A 20,884-nucleotide genomic window follows, 5' to 3' on the forward strand; every position below is an offset into this window, starting at 1 on the left:
TTTTTTGGTTACTACATGATTCCATATGTGTTATTTCATAGTTTTGATGTCTTCACTATAATGCAAATTCTAGTGTATTCAAGGATTAAAACGGCTTCTAAAGTTTGTAATTTTCATTCACATTTCCTGTTGCTACAGGATTATTTTCCTGATGTGAGAAACTATTCAAACTAAGATAGAACATCCGTTTCAAAATAAAGTTTCTTATGTTGATCAAATAATCTGAGACTTTTCCTGTGGTTGAAAATCATGTATTTGATCGTTAATGCCTTTGCTTGCTGGCTTGCAATCAAAAACCCGGCGATGATCAGAATCACAGTTTTAATAACACACAAACATCAAGGTCACATCTGTGCACAGTGGACCACACAGTGCTTTCTTGAACAACGTTTTGACATGAAAGTACATAGATTCACAGTGCGTCCACACAACTTCTGTTCAAAGCTGTTGCTCATGTACAACTCTAATGGACCAAGAGGGCCCTTTCATTCCTTATTGAAGTCCCAGGAAGCAGGGTACCAAACATTGCTGTCTAGTCTTTCTCTAGTCAAGGAAGGATGTTTTCCACCATCTCGTTTTGTCCTCTGTTGAACCGTCTTTATACGAGACACCTGGCAAGATGCCAAAGTAATCATACACAGCTGCAAAAAAAAACAAAAAGTTGGTACATGGTGAAAAAAGAATGGCCACAACAAACATGCCTACAATCACACATATTTTCTCAAGTCCTTTTCCATGCACTGTCTTTGTGTTGATTTAGAAATCACTGTCTTTGTGTTGATTTAGAAATCACTGTCTTTGTGTTGATTTAGAAATCACTGTATTTTTCTTTCTCTCTCTGTGACTTGTGTAGCTTTATGTGTTTCTGCTTGTTATCAACTAAACTGGCACAGTATATCTTCAAATGTGACTAAACATGTTATTGGACTGGTTTTGTGGCCTTTTTGCAGCTGAGAATTCCCTAATAATATAAACTCAGCAAAAAAGGAAATGTTCTCTCACTGTCAACTGCGTCTATTTTCAGCAAACTTAACATGTGTACATATTTGTATGAACATAACAAGATTCAACAACTGAGACATAAAGTGAACAAGTTCCACAGACATGTGACTAACAGAAATGGAATAATGTGTCCCTGAACAAAGGGGGGGGGTCAAAATCAAAAGTAACAGTCAGTATCTGGTGTGGCCACCAGCTGCATTAAGTACTGCAGTGCATCTCCTCGTGGACTGCACCAGATTTGCCAGTTCTTGCTGTGAGATGTTACCCCACTCTTCCACCAAGGCACCTGCAAGTTCCCGGACATTTCTGGGGGGAATGGCCCTAGCCCTCACCCTCCGATCAAACAGGTCCCAGACGTGCTCAATGGGGATTGAGAGGCAGAACACTGACATTCCTGACTTGCAGGAAATCCCTCACAGAACAAGCAGTATGGCTGGTGGCATTGTCATGCTGGAGGGTCATGTCAGGATGAGCCTGCAGGAAGGGTACCACATGAGGGAGGCGGATGTCTTCCCTGTAAAGCACAGGGTTGAAATTGCCTGCAATGACAACAAGCTCAGTCAGATGATGTTGTGACACACCGCCACAGACCATGACGGACCCTCCACCTCCAAATCAATCCCGCTCCAGAGTACAGGCCTCAGTGTAACGCTCATTCTTTCGATGATAAACGCGAATCCGACCATCACCCCTGATAAGACAAAACCGCGACTTGTCAGTGAAGAGCAGTTTTTGCCAGTCCTGTCTGGTCCAGCGACGGTGGGTTTGTGCCCATAGGTGACATCGTTGCTTTATTTGCCTACCGTCTGTAAGCTGTTACATACACCTAGCAAGTCCTCAACTGGCAGCTTCATTAAACAGTACCCGCAAAACACCAGTCTCAATGTCAACAGTGAAGAGGTGACTCCAGGATGCTGGCCTTCTAGTGGGGGGAGGACTTGTGAGGCGTCTGTTTCTCAAACTAGACACTCTAATGTACTTGTTGTCTTGATCAGTTGTGCACCGGGGCCTCCCACTCCTCTTTCTATTCTGGTAAGAGCCAGTTTGCACTGTTCTGTGAAGGGAGGAGTACACAGCATTGTACGAGATCTTAAGTTTCTTGGCAATTTCTTGCATGGAATAGACAAAAATAGACTGATGAGTTTCAGAAGAAAGTTCTTTGTTTCTGACCATTTTGAGCCTGTATTCGAACCTACAAATGCTGATGCTCCACATACTCAACTAGTCTAAAGAAGGCCAGTTTTATTGCTCCTTTAATCACAACAGTTTTCAGCTGTGCTAACATAATTGCAAAAGGGTATTCCAATGATCAATTAGCCTTTTCAAATGCTAAACTTGGATTAGCTAACACAACGTGCCATTGGAACACAGGAGTGATGGTTGCTGATAATGGGCCTCTGTACGCCTATGTAGATATTCCATTAAAAAAATCAGCCGTTTCCAGCTACAAAGTAATTTACAACATTAACAATGTCTACACTGTATTTCTGATCAATTTGATGTTCATTTTATGGACAAAAAATGTGCTTTTCTTTCAAAAACAGGGAAATTTCGAAGTGACCCCAAACTTTTGAACGCTAGTGTGTATACATTGTATATTTGTTCATGCCATCTTCTTACTGGTTCATCATACATTTGATTCTTAATGATTTGAAATTGATTTTTGTTGCCAGGTAGATTTCCAGAGCAAGTAACAAATGTAATTCAATTGTAACTGCTGAACTGCACTACATTGGAAAGGGGTTTGTACTTTTCCAGAATCTACGAATGTTTGCAATCTTCTAATACTGAACCATGTCTTACCTCTAGGCAGAGCAGACCCACAGTAATCCCCCCCCACTAGGAAGAGGTTCTGCTTCCCCCACCACAGAACCTTATCCAGGCAGCCGTTGGTGTACACACTCCTCCCTGCTGAACTGGGCTCCATACTCTGGACCTCATAGCCACACATGGTGTTGAAAACTGTCTGGGAGAATACAGTGGATATAACATTAGTAAGCATGAGTTTTGGGACAGACACTGAAGTCCAGGAATGGCCAACGCTCCTCCTGGAGAGCTACTGGGTGTGCAGGCTTTTGTTGCGGCACTGCTATAAAACACCTGAATCTTCTGACACCAGGCAAACTGATTGACTATAGTGTATAAACTTGATTCAATTGTTCTCCCCTGAGGTTTAGATTGAGTTGCTTCACTGCAGTTGCATCATTCTATTCTAGGATAGTAGGTTGTGTTTCATTGCTCTTGCATGGATTCTGCTAACACAGGAAGTATTTCAGTCGAGTCAGCAGCCTGCTGTCCATTGTTCCGTCGGTATGCAGTGCATAGTGTTGTGGTCTACTTCTTCTCATGTCCTAATCATAGCAAAGGTTGTTCCCAGAGGTCATTTATATACTGTAGTGTTTTAATAAAGCTGAGTGAAGGAAATATTTTATGAATTATGAATGTGTTGTTTTGAGGTTATTTGTTTGTCTGACCTCATTGTGCAGTCGTAGGCAGCAAGAGAAAGGCACTCCACAGGCTTCCAGACTGGGGTTTTCCGCAGAGCAGTGGAAGTAGACGTTATCGGACCAGTCCTCATAGGTGTGAACACCACAGCACTGGAACTGCAATCAGAACCGACAAGTGCATTAGTATCAATAAACCCTTGTACAGCAAAGTGAACAGTGCTGTACTTAAATAGATAATATAGTAATAATATTTTAATTGATCAGATTATTTTATCCAGTGTCACGACTTCCGCCGAAGTCGGTCCCTCTCCTTGTTCTGGTGGCGTTCGGCGGTCGACGTCACCTGCTTTCTAGCTACCGCCGATCCACTTTTAATTTTCCATTTGTTTTGTCTTTGTTCACACACCTGTTTTCAATCCCACAATCACCTGTTCATTATTTAACCCTCTGCTCCCCCCATGGTTTTTGTGAGTGATTGTTTATTTGTATTTGGGTCTGAGATGGTGTGCGTGTATTCTGTTACTTTGTATGCATTCATTTTTTGAATGTAAGTTTGATTCCTCATATCTGCTGTCCTGCGCCTGACTCTACAGCAGTTACACAAAGACACCAATACAGAAATACTTGGTATATGTGATCTATAAAGAAATAAAACCCTCAATTCTAGTAATTCTACTTTAGGGCCGGTACCATGCTTCGTCCAACTGAACCATCGGAACCACTTTGACTGTGATTATCAGTGTAATTCACCTTTTTTTGAACAAAGTCAATAACATTTTCCAAGTCCAAATCCTCCCGATAGCTAACAATTGCCTTTCTCATTAACTTCTCAGTCCTCTCCAAAACCTGAAAGAACATCAGAAAGCATCTCATGAGTCAAAAGTATCTAATACAACATAATTTGATTGATGGTGTTAACTTGTATTCTAAATGTGGCATGCTGAGAATTGCATCCTGCTTGGCTATAAAGGGGATGCAATTCTCAGCATAAAACTGACTTTCAAGGTTCTCACATTACCTTGTCAGTGAACAGGAATCCAAGCACTGCAGCTGTAATCTGTAGGAGAAGGATTACCACCAATATCCCTGAAAACTAGAAACAGAAGGGACATTTCAACCTTGTAGTAGGCCAGGATAGTTGCATTAATTACTCTCTGTAATCATTATAATGATAAACAATGTTTAGATAATTACATGTCTACTATTCACCACCATCTCTATGACTTTCCAATGTACTTAAATCAATATGTTATGTGTGGCTAGCTCATCACAGTGATAATGTAAACTATTGTCTCAAGCAAGGAGCGACTCACTGTCTTCAGTAAGCAGGTTCCATTGCGCAATGCACCGAAGCACCCAAAAAAGGTGATCATAAACATTAGGGAGCCAATGACGATCAGCAAGAGAGCTGGGTCAGTCATCAAAGTGTCCACAGCATCTGTGGACACACACACACACACACACACACACACACACACACACACACACACACACACACACACACACACACACACACACACACACACACACACACACACACACACACACACACACACACACACACACACACACACACACACACACACACACACACACACACACACACACACACACACACACACACACACACACACACACACACACACACACACACACACACACACACAGTCTCATCAGTGGCATGTATCGCACTAAATAGGCTATATGTGTCAGTTGAGTCTAGACAAGCACTTGTCATTGAAAATGTGTGTTTATGACATTTAGACTGACCTTTCTCTTTGGAAACTTTGGCGTAGATTCCTACTGCTATAAGAACAGCACTTGCTACCTGGAGAAAGCAATGTTGAACTAATTGTAATATAGCATGCAGTCGGATTTACAAACTTGTCATTTGTATTTCATAGTAGCCTTTCACTTGGAATATTCTGTGTAGGCAGGCTGTCATTAGCTACAAGGAATAGTCAATCACTGAACTTTAAAGTAAACACAGCAAGCTTTTTGTGAAATTGTGACTGTTAACGACATACACCCAGGACATCCACTTCTATCAGCAGTCTTATCTTTCTGATGAGACAATAGATTAGCAGAGCATCCTTTGACAATATTAAAAGAAAATATATACGGGCTACACAAGACATGTCTCTGCTAATGATATAGTTTTTGCCAACTTACCCAAAAAATGTAACAGCAGACGAATAAAGTGTATTTAATGGTTATATATTTTTTAATTCCTTTCACCATTCTCCTTGTGTATTATGTGAGTTCTTGAGAAGTCGGGTGTGGTAGTTTGAAATCGCCAGACTACAGCAAAGAGTTGTCTTCCCCTTTCCCCTCTCCTGCTTATATTCTCAAGATGTGTCTCAGCTTGTCTAGGGACTGGTTGCAACACTACAAGACACATTCTTTACACCTGATAGAGAACTTTGGCTACCTGATACATTCCTCATTATTTATAATGGTCAAGTTCACTTAAAACTGGAATCCTTTAATTGAAACAATAACAAGGCGGTCACCCCGCCTGTGTTTTGGTCAAAAGCTGTAACCGCTGTCAAATTCAAAGAGAGACCTACGTATGCAGGACTCACCATCCATGATGTCAAAAGTATCGTTTTAACCATGTTATGAGGCTATATGGTGTTTGTTTACATTTATTTTGTTTACCAACATTGGAGTATAACAATGTACAGAATGTAATTGTATTACAATATGTAGGGTTCTGATAGAGTATGACAGTTGAACTAAGCTCTTTAGGCACTTATAATACACTTCAAGAATCAATGCATTCATTTATAATAAAGAAAAAATGGATGTATCAACTAAGGAACAGGTGTCAAACTCGCCATGGAGGGCCAGTGTCTGTGTTCCACCCTTGAACTCCCCTCACCTGGTTGTCTAGATCTTAATTGAAAGGAAAAAACAAAAACTGCAGACACTGAGCCCTCCGTGGATTGAGTTTGACTCCCCTGAACTAAGGATTCTAGCTTTAAAGTTGAAGTTGCCCCATGGCACATATGCAGGATCAGCTTACCTTTCCAAAGGGCTAAACTTCAACATTAGTGTAAAAACGCAAAACTGACCTGAGGTCATTGTCTAGGCCAGGGCTTCATTCCAGTCCTGGCGGGCCAGCCAGCAGAGGGCTCACTATGAATGCATAAACTGACACCTGCTGGGTAACATAATACATTGCACACAGCAACAAATATTATTCCCGTTGGAAATAGAGACAAATTATAGGCACATACCCATATAATTACAGGTTGTTAACCTGCTGAAATGAACAGTGTAGCGGATACACCTGTTGGAATTTGGCACTGTACAACTTCAGAGAATTATAACCTGTAGCCTATTCCTTTTAGCCAGACGTGATCATTGACGATTCCCTCTCCACCGCAAAATGACGCACCCAGGGATTCTCCAGCAAAGCGGATTGAGGAGCCGAAACATGTCCCGTCAGCGGATTTGAACTGCACGGTACTTAGATCTCCACAGGGATTTTTTAAAATTATATTATTTACATGTTTAATATTATAATTTACCCTTAAGAAACTCCGAAACGTGTAATAGTTCACCATGGGAATCTCAGAACTACTTGACAAACTTCGAGTTCGCGCAGATACATTTCTAAATGAGAAAAACATAGTGACAGATTTCCTTGGGAAACTGGAGGAGAAAACGGGGATCAAGAAAAAATGTTTTGCCGGAGGTATGTCATTTCTGTGTAGCCTATTATGATGACACATTTTATGTGCATGAAAAGATGATAACTGGATACCTAAATCGAAATATGATGTCTAATTATGTCTATGATGGCAACCTGTGAAGGCAATAATGCATTGTAAACCTATGTTCGTTGAATACACAACAGGTTTCGGTTAATCCTGGCTGTGAACACGAACTACAGCCAGCCAAATGGTAGACCTATAAGTAAATTAGCCTGTCGCAAACAGTTTGGTATTGACCAATTTACACACTCTCATCAGGGGAAACTCTATCAATGTAACTTGAAATAAATCGAACTACTTAATTATATGTTTTTATGTTTGGGAATAGGAATATTTTAATGGTGCATTATTATAATATAAAATGCTACTGCTGTACTATGTAAACAAAAACAACGCAACTTCATTCAAAGATTTCACTGTCAGAAATCCAACCACAGTGTCAATACCATACCATACCATGCCATGCCATGTATGGGCTCAGTGCTAGAGGGGTCACTACAGACCCTGGTTCGATTCCAGGCTGTATCATAACCGGCCGTGATTGGGAGTCCCATAGGGCGGTGCACAATTGGCCCAGCCTCGTCTGGGTTAGGTTTTGGACAGGGTAGGTCGTCATTGTAAATAATAATTTATTCTTAACTGACTTGCCTAGTTAAATTTAAAAAATATCTTTGTAGTTATGTCTAATGCATCATTGTCAGCCTCCAGAGGACAAGGCAAGGCATGGGACAGGTGTATTCATGCCAGTGGGTGGTACTGATCACTGGAGTCTGGAGGAGAGGAGGAGCTATAGGAGGATGGGCTCATTGTAATGGCTGGAATGGAATTGATGGAACGGAGTATAATGTGTTTTTCACGTCTTTGATGTGTTTGATACCATTCCAGCCATTGAGCCGGTCCTCCTATAGCTCCTCCCACCAGCCTCCACTGATACTGATCCATGTTACATGTTGGTATTAGCCCTGGACAGCACCACCATACTCCATAGAGACACTCCATTGAGTATGATATGTTACGTTTGGCTTTTAGAAATTTTAACAAATGTATTAAAAATAAAAAACGTAAAGTATTTTCAGGTCACTCCAGAGATCGTCAATCAGGTTCAAGCCCGGGCTCTGGCTCGGCCACTCAAGGACATTCAGAGACTTGTCTCGAAGCTACTCCTGCTTTGTCTTGGCTGAGTGCTTAGGGTCATTGTCCCGTTGGGAGGTGAACTTGCAACCACAGTCTGAGGTCATGAGCAATCTGAAGCTGGTTTTCATCAAGGATCTCTCTGTACTTTGCTTTGGCCATCTTTCCCTCGATCCTGACTAGTCTCCCAATCCCCCACTAAAAAAACATCTCCACAGCATGATGCTGCAACCACCATGCTTCACCGTAGGGATAGTATGGGCCATGTGATGAGCGGTGCCTGGTTTCCTCCAGACGTGACGCTTGGGATTCAGGCCAAAGAGTTCAGTCTTGGTTTCATCAGACCAGAGGATCTTGTTTCTCATGGTTTGAGAGTTATGGTTATCCTTCTGGAAGGTTCTCCTATCTCCACAGAGCTCCACAGAGGAACTATGGTGCTCTGTCAGTGACCATTGGGTTCTTGGTCACCTCCCCTCCCTTCTACCCTGGTTGCTCAGTTTGGCCAAGCGGACAACACTAGGAAGAGTCATGGTGGTTCCAAACTTCTTCCATTTAAGAATGATGCAGGACACTTTTGTTGTTGGGGACCTTCAATGCTGCAGAAATGTTTTGGTACCCTTCCCCAGATCTGTGCCTCGACACAATCCTGTCTCAAAGCTTTAGAGACAATTCCTTCAACCTCATGGCTTGGTCTCTCTCTCTCTCTCTCTCTCGCTCTCTCTCTCGCTCATCAATAATTATGAAGACAGTTATGCATTTTGCATGGCATTCTACCGTTCTGTAAATCATTTACCTAAGTCAATAACAGCGTTTGAGACTCTTTTCCTAATTTCCGTAAGACTACTTACATTCTCATGAAGTAGCAGTGCAATGCTTGATTAAGATATTTGTGCAGTATAAAGTCTGACCTCTCGTCGTGTCCTTTCTGTTATTGACAGGTGCAGTGTCTCTGACAGGACTGTATTTGGTATACGGCTATGGCGCCTCCCTCCTCTGTAACATGATTGGTTTTGTGTATCCTGCATATTATTCGTAAGTACAGTAGCAAACTAGGTTTAAAGTTACATGTATTTAGCATTAACTTAAAACTGTATATCTTTATGTACTGTATATCTACTTCTAATGTACACTCCAGCAAATACCTGATTACAAAGGAACATGTTCAATTGCTTTCATGAGCTTTTTCTCTCAATGCCCTGAGTTTAAGACAAGGGTTCAGCAATCTTGGAATTAAGAACATTTCCAATAAATGTATTTTCAAGACTCTAATTTCTTCTTAACTTTTTGCTTAAGGAGAAACATGAGAAATTGCGTAAGAAATTTACAAGAACCCTTTGGAGAAATAACAACTTTACTTAACTTTCTACTTAAGTCTATAGTTAAAGAAAAAATGGCAGTTAAGAAGAAATGTCTTCTTAAGAAGTTTTTGTGAATCTGGGCCCATGACAGATTCCTGATCGTAGAGACCTGATAGTATTATTTATTAGCCAGACTGTGTATGTATTGCCATTTTATGTTATGTAGTACCTTGCCTCAAGTAGGTTTATGTAATGTTGGTTACTTTGTCCACTCTTCTATGTAGAATCAAAGCCCTCGAGGGTAAAAACAAAGATGATGACACAAAATGGCTGACTTATTGGGTGGTCTACGGAATCTTCAGTGTGGGGGAATTCTTCTCCGACATCTTCCTTTATTGGTTTCCTTTCTACTATGCTTTCAAGGTAAGGAGAGCATTAGATGTGTTTCACACAGAAAGACACTATCTGTGTGCTTTATGTTCTAAGCCAAAACTGATTCAACTCACTCAACTCACTCATCAATACACTCACATCTGCCACACTGATCCTCAACACGGGGGCCCTTCAGCGGTGCATGCTCAGTCCCCTCCTGTACTCCCTGTTCACTTATGACTGCATGGCCAGACACAGCTCCAACACCATCATTAAGATTGCCGACGACACAACAGTGGTAAGCCTGATCACCGACAACGATGAGACAGCCGTGTGGTGCCAGGATAACAACCTCTCTCTCAACATGATTAAGACAAAGGAGATGATTGTGGACTACAGGAAAAGGAGGACCGAGCACGCCCCCATTCTCATCAACGTGGCTGGAGTAGAGCAGGTTGAGAGGTTCAAGTTCTTTGGTGTCCACAACACCAACAAACTATCATGGTCCAAACACACCAAGACAGTCTTAAAGAGGGCACGACAAAGCCTATTCCCCCTCAGGAGACAGAAAAGATTTGGCATGGGTCCTCAGATCCGGCAGGGTAGCCTAGTGGTTAGAGCGTTGGACTAGTAACCGAAAGGTTGCAAGTTCATATCCCCGTTCTGCCCCTGAACAGGCAGTTAACCCACTGTTCCTAGGCCGTCATTGAAAATAAGAATTTGTTCTTAACTGACTTGCCTAGTTAAATAAAGGTTTAAAAAAATGTGACCAACTACTGACCTTACAATTACACTCTAATTCAAAATCACTATAGGCTATGGAATATGGTATATAACACATTAATAAACAATTGACAAGCTATTATGAGCTAGTTATACATACAGTTCATACATTCCTGTCAATAAATTCTGGGTATGCTGTGAAATACCTGTCGTCAAACACATGCATTCATGGTTTATTATGCTCATGGAGGAGTCATGCTTTGCTTATGTTGTTCCTTTAGTATGTGCTGCCCTTCAACGTGTCAACATGTTCCTGTTTTTTCCCTCCCTCTTTCCCAGTGCTTGTTCTTGTTGTGGTGCATGGCCCCCGTTGCATGGAACGGCTCTCAGATCCTTTACAACCGGGTGGTGCGACCCTTCTTCCTCAAGCATGAGGCCACTGTGGACAGCATGGTCAATGACCTCAGCGGGAAAGCCATGAACGCAGCCGAGTCCGTCACCAGAGAAGGTACAGAGAAACTGCTAGCTCCAAGCCCCATTACATTTAATGTACATCTCAAAGTGATAGTTCACTCTGTTGAAGTATTAGCTTATTTTCAACCTCCCTAGGGCAGGGGTTTCAAACTAATTTAGTACTTTGTTGAAGCACCTTTGGCAGTGATTACAGCTTTGAGCCTTCTTGGTTATGACGCTACAAGCTTGGCACACCTGTACTTGGGGAGTGTCTCCCATTCTTCTGAGAGTCTATAGGAGCCTTTTGGCAAACTCCAAGCGGGCTGTCATGTGCCTTTTACGGAGGAGTGGCTTGCATCTGGCCATAAAGGCCTGATTGGTGGAGTTCTGCAGAGATGGTTGTCCTTCTGGAAGGTTCCCCCATCTCCATGGAGTAACTCTGGAGCTCTGTTAGAGTGACTATCAGGTTCTTGGTCACCTCAATGACCAAGGCCCTTCTCTCTCGATTGCTCAGTTTGGCCGGGCGGCCAGCTCTAGGAAGAGTCTTGGTGGTTCCAAACTTCTTCCATTTAAGAATGATGGAGGCCATTGAATAGTACTACACCGTCTCCAACACCCGTCGGATGTGGCAGGGTTGCAAACTATTACAGACTGCAAAGGGAATCACAGCGCGAGCTGCCAAGTGATACGAGCCTACCAGCTATTTTACTTCTATGCTTGCTTCGAGACAAGCAACACTGAAGCATGCATGAGAGCATCAGCTGTTCCGGATGACTGTGTTATCATGCTTTCCGTAGCCGATGTGAGTAAAACCTTTAAACAGATCAACATTCACAAGGCCGCAGGGCCAGATGGATTACTAGGACGTGCACTCTGAGCATGCGCTGACCAACTGGCCAGTGTCTTTACTGACATATTCAACCTGTTCCTGACTGTGTCTGTAATACCAACATGTTTCAAGCAGACCACCATAGTCCTTGTGCCCAAGAACGCTAAGGTAGCCTGCCTAAATGACTACCAACCCGTAGCACTCACATCTGCCACACTGATCCTCAACACGGGGGCCCTTCAGCGGTGCGTGCTCAGTCCCCTCCTGTACTCCCTGTTCACGTATGACTGCATGGCCAGACACAGCTCCAACACCATCATTAAGATTGCCGACGACACAACAGTGGTAGGCCTGATCACCGACAATGATGAGACAGCCTATAGGGAGGAGGTCAGAGACCTGGCCGTGTGGTGCCAGGATAACAACCTCTCTCTCAACATGATTAAGACAAAGGAGATGATTGTGGACTACAGGAAAAGGAGGACTGAGCACGCCCCCTTTCTCATCAACGTGGCTGTAGTAGAGCAGGTTGAGAGCTTCAAGTTCTTTGGTGTCCACATCACAAACAAACTATCGTGGTCCAAACACACCAAGACAGTCTTGAAGAGGGCACGACAAAGCCTATTCCCCCTCAGGAGACAGAAAAGATTTGGCATGGGTCCTCAGATCCTCAAACAGTTCTACAGTTACACCATCGAGAGCATCCTGACTGGTTGCATCACAGCCTGGTATGGCAACTGCTTGGCCTCTGACCGCAAGTCACTACAGAGGGTAGTACGTACGGCCCAGTACATCACTGGGGCTAAGCTTCCTGCCATCCAGGACCTCTGTACCAGGCGGTGTCAGAGGAAGGTCCTAAAAATTGTCAAAGACTCTCGCCACCCTGGTCATAGACTGTTCTCGCTGCTACCGCACAGCAAGCGGTACTGGAGCGCCAAGTCTAGGTCCAAAAGGCTTCTTAAAAGCTTCTTCACCCAAGCCATAAGACTCCTGAACAGCTAATCAAATGGCTACATAGACTATTTGCATTGCCCACCCATTACGCTGATGCTGCTCTCTGGTTATTATCTATGCATAGTCACTTTAACTCCACCTACATGTACATATTACCTCAATTACCTCGACTAACCGGTGCCTCCGCACATTGACTCTGTACCGGTACCCCCTGTGTATAGCCTCGCTACTGTTATTTTACTGCTGATCTTTAATTATTTGTTATTTTTATTTATATTTTTTTACTCAAAACTTTTTTTTCTTAAAACGGCATTGTTGGTTAAGGGCTTGTAAGTAAGCGTTTCACTGTAAGGTCTACTACACCTGTTGTATTCAGCGCATGTGACAAATTAAATGTGATTTGATTTGACGGTGTCCTTGGGGACCTTCAATGCCGTAACAATGTTTTGGTACCCTTCCTCAGATCTGTTACGCGACACAATCTTGTCTCTGAGCTCTATGGACAATTCCTTTGACCTCATGGCTTGGTTTTTGCGCTGACATGCATTGTCAACTGTGGGGCCTTATATAGACAGGTGTATGCCTTTCCAAATCATGTCCAATCAATTGAATTTACCACAGGGGGACTAAAATCAAGTTGTAGAAACATCTCAAGGATGATCTACGGAAACAGGATGTACCTGAACTCAATTTCGAGTCTGAATAGCAAAGGGTCTGAATACTTTTGAAAATAAAGTATTTCTGTTTTTCATTTATTACAAATTTGCAAAAACTTCTAAAAGCCAGGTGAAAAACCCCTACACACAGCCTACATAGTTGTCACTTCATTGTCAACTAGAACTACTAGAACTAACGCGTTAGTAAACCCGCTACAATCACGCAGTACGGTGTACAGTCAGAAAACAGTTTAGCAGTTACACCGGCGGGCCCGATGACAATAAATTAATAAAACCAAACACTTAGCTTGACTTGGAAGAGTTCCAGTGTTGGATAGCCATAGCCAGCTAGCTAACATAGCATCCCTCTCTGTTTGAGCCAGGTGTTTGAAAAGACTAAACTAGCTAGCTGCATTTTCTAGCTAAGTGAAAGTTAAAAAACATAAAACCAAATATACTGTAGCTAGCGCTCTCTCTCTTCCGCTTCTCCTTAATTTAGGAAGACGTTAATTTGTTCAAAACTGTTAAAACTATTGTCTTTCTATCTCTGTGAGTCAACTACTCGTCATATTTTATGCACTGCAGTGCTAGTTAGCTGTAGTTTATGCTTTCAGTACTATATTAATTCTCTGATGCATTGATTGGGTGGACAATATGCCAGTTCATGCTGCAAGAGCTCTGAAGGAAGTCCTCCGGAAGTGTTTTACTGTGTAAGTCTGTGGAAGTGGGTGAAAACCATGAACCTCCTGGGTTTTGTATTGAAGTCAATGTTCCCAGAGGAGGACAGAAGCTAGCTATCCTCCAGCTACACCATGGTGCTACCCTACAGAGTGCTGCTATTGCTTCTGTAGACCTTCATGGCAAAACAGTGTTTTTTAATAAATTATTTGGTGACGTGAATATATTTAGTATAGTTTTATCTAAAAAGGATAACTTTTTGAATGTTTCACTATTTTTCTTTTCTTCTGAAATTCACTGAGGAGGATGGTCCTCTCCTTCCTTATCTGAGGAGCCTCCATTGTTTCAATTATGCATGTTTGGAGAATGTAGCTGTCAAGGCAGATTTCCTCCTCTTCCTCTGAAGAGGTGAAACAAGGATCGGACCAATACGCAGCGTGGTAGGTGTTCATGGTTTTTAATAAGAAAAACTAAACATGAACACAAATACAAAATAATAAAGTGAACTGGCAACGAAACAGTCCCATGTGGCACAAACACTGACACAGGAAACAATCACCCACAAAATACCCAAAGAATATGGCTGCCTAAATATGGTTCCCAATCAGAGACAACGATAGACAGCTGCCTCTAATTGAGAACCAATCTAGGCAACCATAGACATACAATTACCTAGAAAGGAAACAGCCCCATAAACTTACAAAACCACTAGACAAGACAAACACCTAGATGAGACAAAAACCATACATCACCCATGTCACACCCTGGCCTAACCAAAATAATAAAGCAAACAAAGATAACTAAGGCCAGGGCGTGACAGTACCCCCCCCCCAACCTAAATCCATAGGGGAGGGTCTGGGTGGGCGTCTGTCCATGGTGAGGGCTCTGGTGTGGGACGTAGTCTTTGTCCGCTTTTGTGGCATCCTAGGAATGGCGACCCTCGCCGCTGACCTAGTATTGGCAACCCTACTAAATGGCCCCACTGGACTGAGGGGCAGCTCAGGACTGAGGGGTAGCTCTGGACTGAGGGGCAGCTCCGGACTGAGGGGAAGCTCCGGACTAGCTGACGACTCTGGCAGATCCTGGCTGACTGGCGGCTCTGGCCGCTCCTGGCTGACCCTGGCTGACTGGCGGCTCTGGCCGATCCTGGCTGAATGGCGGCTCTGGCCAATCCTGGCTGAATGGCGGCTCTGGCCGATCCTGGCGGCTCTGGCGGCTCCTTGCAGACTGGAGGCTCCTTGCATACTGGCGGCTCTGGCGGCTCCTTGCAGACTGGAGGCTCCTTGCAGACTGGCGGCTCTGGCGGCTTCTTGCAGACTGGCAGCTCTGGCGGTTCTGGGCAGATGGGAGACTCTGGCGGCTCCGGGCAGGCGGGAGACTCTGGCGGCTCTGGGTAGACAGGAGACTCTGGCGGCTCCGGGCAGACGGGAGACTCTGGCGGCTCCGGGCAGGCGGGAGACTCTGGCGGCTCCGGGCAGACGGGAGACTCTGGCGGCTCCGGGCAGACGGGAGACTCTGGCGGCTCCGGGCAGACGGGAGACTCTGGCAGCGCTGGGCAGGAAGAAGGCTCTGGCAGCGCTGGACAGACGAGGCGCACTGTATGCCTGGTGCATGGTGCCAGCACTGGTGATACTGGGCAGAGGACACACACCTCAGGGCGAGTGCGGGGAGGAGAAACAGGGAGTACTGGGCTCTGGACACGCACAGGAAGCCTGGTGCCGAGGGCTGCCACCAGAGGGCTGTCCCTAAATTACTTGGTATTTCACAGTATAAATCCTATTAGACACCTGCGTGTAAACAATGAGGATAGGATCAATGTGCTGTAGACTACTGTATGAGGTCACACCAGTGATGGAGTTCATAAACTGGCAAATGGTCTAGCAGGGATTAACATTGTCGGCTGAGGTCATAGGCAGCTTACGGCAGGTAGACGAAAGGATGGCAGGAACCAGGTCAGCTGATATAAATAGATCTGTTGAAAGAGGCAACCTGTTGAAAGAATGCATACTTGCTTTAAGAATAATGGAAAGTATACGGAACAATCTAATTAGCCTAAATATTTAGATCCGTTCAATTTTCAGTAAAAACAGAGCTATTCTGTTGTGTGTGCATGCGTGTGCATATGTGTGTGTGTTTCAGCCTTGATTATTTGTATACAGTTTTTCCAATTACTTTTGCAATTTTTGTATTTTGTCTCTTTGTTTGCATGTCTCTTTCTCTCTTTCCTGTCTGGCCTCAGTCCTTCAAACACTGGTGAAAAACAAGACCATACAACAAGCATCAGAGACAAAAGGCTTACCCAGCACATCAGATTCACCTGTATGTAAAACAAACAGTTTATTTTCATAAAAAACTCCTTATTACTTTATTTCCTTGGTCCATAGTTACTCCCTAACAACCCTCCAGCTCAGCTAACATAGTCCCACCATTAGTTAACTTGCACGTTAGCTGTGTCTGCGAGTTGTTTCCCTTAGATCATGAAAAGGGCTTACCAAACAAAAACTTCCAAAAGGACGAATTTGTGGCAGAAAGGAGTTGCAGCACTCAACAAGAGATTCATTTATTATTAGCTCACTTTACTCCATTGTTCAGAATGAGTGTACAGGTGACTGATCTCATCTTGAACAATAGTTCCCTTTCTTGTCTTATGACACTCCCATAATGTGAATTGATAAACTTATCTACATATTATGTAAATTGAAAAATCATCCCGATATCTCCACTCCAAGTCTCTTCAATGAGAATAGGCCCTTAGTCCTTTAATAAGTCTTTCTTGGCAAGCCCCCTTTTCATGATTTTTGTCATTTTGTTGTAACCTTATGCAAACCACTCCTTCATTCTAGTCGCTTGTCAGTCCCTTAATGAACATAGCCATAGAAAATCAACAATAGAAAATCAACAACAGAAGATGAAAACACTCAGTGGGATTGAAAGTCAAAACACAATTGAAAGTGCTTGTCATTGTATGGTGCAAGTGTCCAGCCCCCCAGTCACACGGTGGACCACTATTTTCTCCCCTTCGGCTGGTAAATGTTGTTGGTGTGTCCTGAGCGATTCCTCTGTAGAGTCAGGCTGAAGTTAATGGGGGTGCTAACAAACCAATCCCTCTCCTCTGTGGACAATGGATACTGATAATGCTGCCATGAGTAGCAAAGCTATTTTTCTCTTTCTGCAAGCTTGAATGTGGGTCTATTGTACATTCAGTTTTGTGAGTGCCTTGTGAAGGAAATGTAGTAGGAAGTGCAGCCTTAACACAAAATAAACTTTCAAATATGGTTGGTCAGAGACTTTATCACAGCAACCACATGGTGAGGTCTGGACTTGAGGGCTGTTTTATGAAGAAAGAAAACAAGGACATAAATCAGCAAATCCCGCTTGTGAGAAGAACACATGCCGGGACTAAAGCTTCTCCCAGGCTTCCCTCCTCAGGGTCTTATCTAGAACCACTACAACAGTCATTACCTGAGCTGTGAGAAGAGGTAGTCGACTATCAGCCAATTAGCCTATATTTCAAGGATGCTAAACGTATGTTTCCCTTTCATAACATGGTTGTGAAGCTCGTTTGAAAGTAATTCCTCCTCATTGTCTTGTTTGGTCCTATTCCATGTCTGTTCATAAGATGATTCATGAGTTGACCTACACTGAACCCAAAGTAGACTAATGGTAAGTGACACGCAGTGATACTGTGTGTACACAGGAGTACTCACCTGTATTCACCTGGTCAACCACAAGGGCAGTGGCTGGATCTGGTGGCATAGATAGATTACTAATTGCATTAAGCAAAATACCTAACCTCTTAAAAGCATCGTTCACTCCAAAAGTTTGTCAGATGTTTTCAGACTTCCAAAGTTGTCTCATGTCGATATGAGTTCATGTTCCATGACATCATTGTGTAGACCCAGCTATGCCTCAATCGCAAATCAATAATAGAGATATAGACATGGTCTACTTTCAACATAAGACTACCTTTGGGATTTGAAAGTATTTTTTACAAAATTAGATTTTGTGAACTATGAGCAACTTTGAGTGAACAATGAGCAACTTTGAGTGAACTATGAGCAACTTTGAGAGAACAATGAGCAACTTTGAGTGAACTGTGAGCAAGTGTCTTTCATTATATTTACAGATCCACAGGTAGAGGCATCGTCTCAGTGATGGTACTGAAGACAGCAAACCAAACCATGCCAGATTCACCGGAAGGACTTTGGTTTCCATGTTGACTTGCAAACTGCTGAACCACTTATACTTGATGCCCTATGGTGGGAAAACGATGAAACAAATCTGACAGAGATGGGATACAATTACACAGACAGATAATGGGACAGGAAAAACACATAGCCAAGCTTCATATCGACCAAAACCACTGCAGCTGAAAATCACTTCATAGCCGCGTGGTCGTGTGTCTGGTCAGTTGAATGCTATGCAATGTCTGATATTTTGACCTTCTCATCACCTGATTAGAGTAACTGAATTTGTCTGATATGTCTTTGCTTTACAGTCAATGTCCTTGTCTTCCGATAAGGGAGTGTGTGGGCTCAATGCTTCAACAATAGGCACAGTGTTTTAGTCTTAGACCTCTTTGTTTTTGTTTTCACATACTTCATTGTGCTGAATGAAATATTTATTCATCATTGTCTTTTGTTTCTTTTTTTTTATTTGAACATGTTTTTTTCTCTTTTTGTCTTGAAAAATTGTATTATAGTCAGATCTAGGCTGTATTAAAATGAAATCGCCACATACCAATACTGTAAATTAGATTTGAATGCAGTGGGTCTTGGAATCCTGGTGAGATAATTTTCCAATGGTAAATACTGCTACTATTTATTTAACCAATAAATGAAATGGAATGAGAAACTGAGTAAGTGCTTCTTATTGTAGTTGTGAGTTAGCAATGCAATAAGATATTTCAATAACATTCCATTATTATTACTATTATTATTATTTTACATGTACAGATGTTGTACTCTCAAAAGCACATACATTTTTACCAATTGTGTATGAATAAAAGTGTCCTCTTATTTAGTGTGTTTTTTACTGGACATGTTGCTTATCAAGATGATCACAGATTCTTTGGCAGGGAGCAATGGAGACAAAGCATTTTAGAGGAGAGTACCCTCTATTGGTTGTCATCATCATTGTCTCAACAGGGATGAAAAACGGCTTATAAATTGCGTGTTGGCAATAAAAGCATACAATTTGATGTATTATTCAACAGATATAAAAAACATAACATTAAAAACATCATGAACAAGGTTATCAAAGAATATAACAAATATGTGCGTAATGACGTGTCTGTCTCACACAAATGACGTCTCAACTTCAGGTCCATGCATGCGCACAATAATCATTTTTTTTGTTGCATATTGATATTGTTTAAGTTATGTTGTATGCACAGTTTTAAACGTTTGTAAGACAGCTTGGTAAAATTGCACCGTAGAAAGTCTTCAACTAGCTACCAACAGAGAAGTGGCAAGTTTAGGAGACCCCGTAAAACCATGACTGTCTAACTTAGGACATTTGACATGTGTAGACAGACACCAGTAGCAAGATAGGACTCTTAGCTATAATAGATAATTGGATATATAAATTAGCTGGCTATCTTAATTAAGACATACTTCTCCACGGTGCCATTATTCCAGATAATCCGCATTTTGGTTCTGCAGAATGAATATCAGCATGGGTGCTAAAATAAGAAGTAAGTGGTGCTTCATAGTCGACCAGATCCGCCCACTGTGGATCCCATTCTTGATGGACATCAGAGCCTTTCCGAAAGATCCAGTCTTCAGCGTCTTGGAGGATGCCATCCAAGGTATGCACCTAGCTACTGTACATCTGTCAAATAGATGACACTATTACTAAGTGAATTCAAGCAGACACCCTTCACTTTATTTCACATGTAATGTTATGAGGGAGAGCATCTAATGTTGAGCTTTCAGCAAATTGTCTACTCGATTTGGTGGCCTGTGTTTTAGGAAACCTATTGAACTAAACTGGATTTCCCCCTTCCACAGATGCCAAGAGGGGGTCATCAGACAATGAAGTGGAGACAAAGTATCTTCAGAGCTGCAGGTACTTGGAGATGAACAAGCGGCTTCAAGAGGTCAGAGGTGAACTCGTGCAGCAGAGGGAGGAACTGAGGACAGCTGGAGAGCAGTTGGGGATCAGCGTGGCCAAGGTCAAAGGGAGAGCCCTTGAACCAGTCTTTGAGGCATCACACCTCAGGGCTGGGAGAGCACCTTACCTCAGGGCTTGGGGAGCACCTTACCTCAGGGCTGAACGAGCTATAACCTCAGGGCTTGCGGAGCACCTTACCTCGGGGCTTGGGGAGCACCTTACCTCAGGGCTTGGGGAGCACCTTATCTCAGGGCTTGGGGAGCACCTTACCTCAGGGCTGGGGAGCACCTTACCTCGGGGCTGGGGAGCACCTTACCTCAGGGCTGGGGAGCACCTAACCTCAGGGATGAGGGAGCTATAACCTCAGGGCTGGGGAGCACCTTACCTCAGGGCTTGGGGAGCACCTTACCTCAGGGCTGAAGGAGCTATAACCTCAGGGCTTGGGGAGCACCTTACTTCAGGGCTGGGGAGCACCTTACCTCGGGGCTTGGGGAGCACCTTACCT

The 20,884-nt window shown here is 43.1% G+C and overlaps 2 protein-coding genes across 4 annotated transcripts; one reads left to right on the top strand and one right to left on the bottom strand.

The window, feature by feature from the left end:
• Positions 1-302: 302 nt before the first annotated feature.
• On the bottom strand, positions 303-5,794 carry zgc:113223 (uncharacterized protein LOC541424 homolog). The gene is given in 9 exon segments (XM_046292889.1): positions 303-641; positions 2,806-2,838; positions 2,840-2,968; positions 3,477-3,605; positions 4,200-4,295; positions 4,468-4,542; positions 4,763-4,887; positions 5,220-5,277; positions 5,622-5,794. Coding segments are annotated over 9 exon segments (870 nt in total). The 5' UTR covers positions 5,691-5,794; the 3' UTR covers positions 303-485.
• Positions 5,795-6,852: 1,058 nt separating this feature from the next.
• On the top strand, positions 6,853-19,283 carry LOC123997871 (receptor expression-enhancing protein 6-like). Of its 3 annotated transcripts, XM_046302517.1 has the most exons (7): positions 6,854-7,152; positions 9,241-9,334; positions 9,885-10,023; positions 11,035-11,203; positions 16,505-16,584; positions 17,885-17,928; positions 18,392-19,283. In XM_046302517.1, exons 1-6 carry the CDS (start codon positions 7,020-7,022, stop codon positions 17,924-17,926), a joined length of 657 nt encoding a protein of 218 aa, XP_046158473.1. In that variant the 5' UTR covers positions 6,854-7,019; the 3' UTR covers positions 17,927-17,928; positions 18,392-19,283. The 3 variants fall into 3 exon arrangements, with proteins under 3 accessions (XP_046158481.1, XP_046158491.1, XP_046158473.1); XM_046302525.1 differs by lacking the exon at positions 17,885-17,928 and having other exon boundaries at positions 6,853-7,152; XM_046302535.1 differs by lacking the exons at positions 16,505-16,584; positions 17,885-17,928 and having other exon boundaries at positions 6,853-7,152.
• The last annotated feature ends 1,601 nt before the right edge of the window (positions 19,284-20,884 follow it).

This window comes from Oncorhynchus gorbuscha, linkage group LG02 (genome assembly GCF_021184085.1).
Source record: "Oncorhynchus gorbuscha isolate QuinsamMale2020 ecotype Even-year linkage group LG02, OgorEven_v1.0, whole genome shotgun sequence".
NCBI classification, from domain to species: domain Eukaryota; kingdom Metazoa; phylum Chordata; class Actinopteri; order Salmoniformes; family Salmonidae; genus Oncorhynchus; species Oncorhynchus gorbuscha.

What these genes read in the sequence shown, in the direction of transcription:
- LOC123997871 (XM_046302517.1), top strand. Translation starts at nt 7,020, where the DNA reads ATGGGAATCTCAGAACTACTTGACAAACTTCGAGTTCGCGCAGATACA. An exon ending in GAAAAAATGTTTTGCCGGAG is followed by an intron (nt 7,153 to 9,240) that starts GTATGTCATTTC and finishes TGTTATTGACAG; the next exon opens with GTGCAGTGTCTCTGACAGGA. An exon ending in CGAGTCCGTCACCAGAGAAG is followed by an intron (nt 11,204 to 16,504) that starts GTACAGAGAAAC and finishes GTCTGGCCTCAG; the next exon opens with TCCTTCAAACACTGGTGAAA.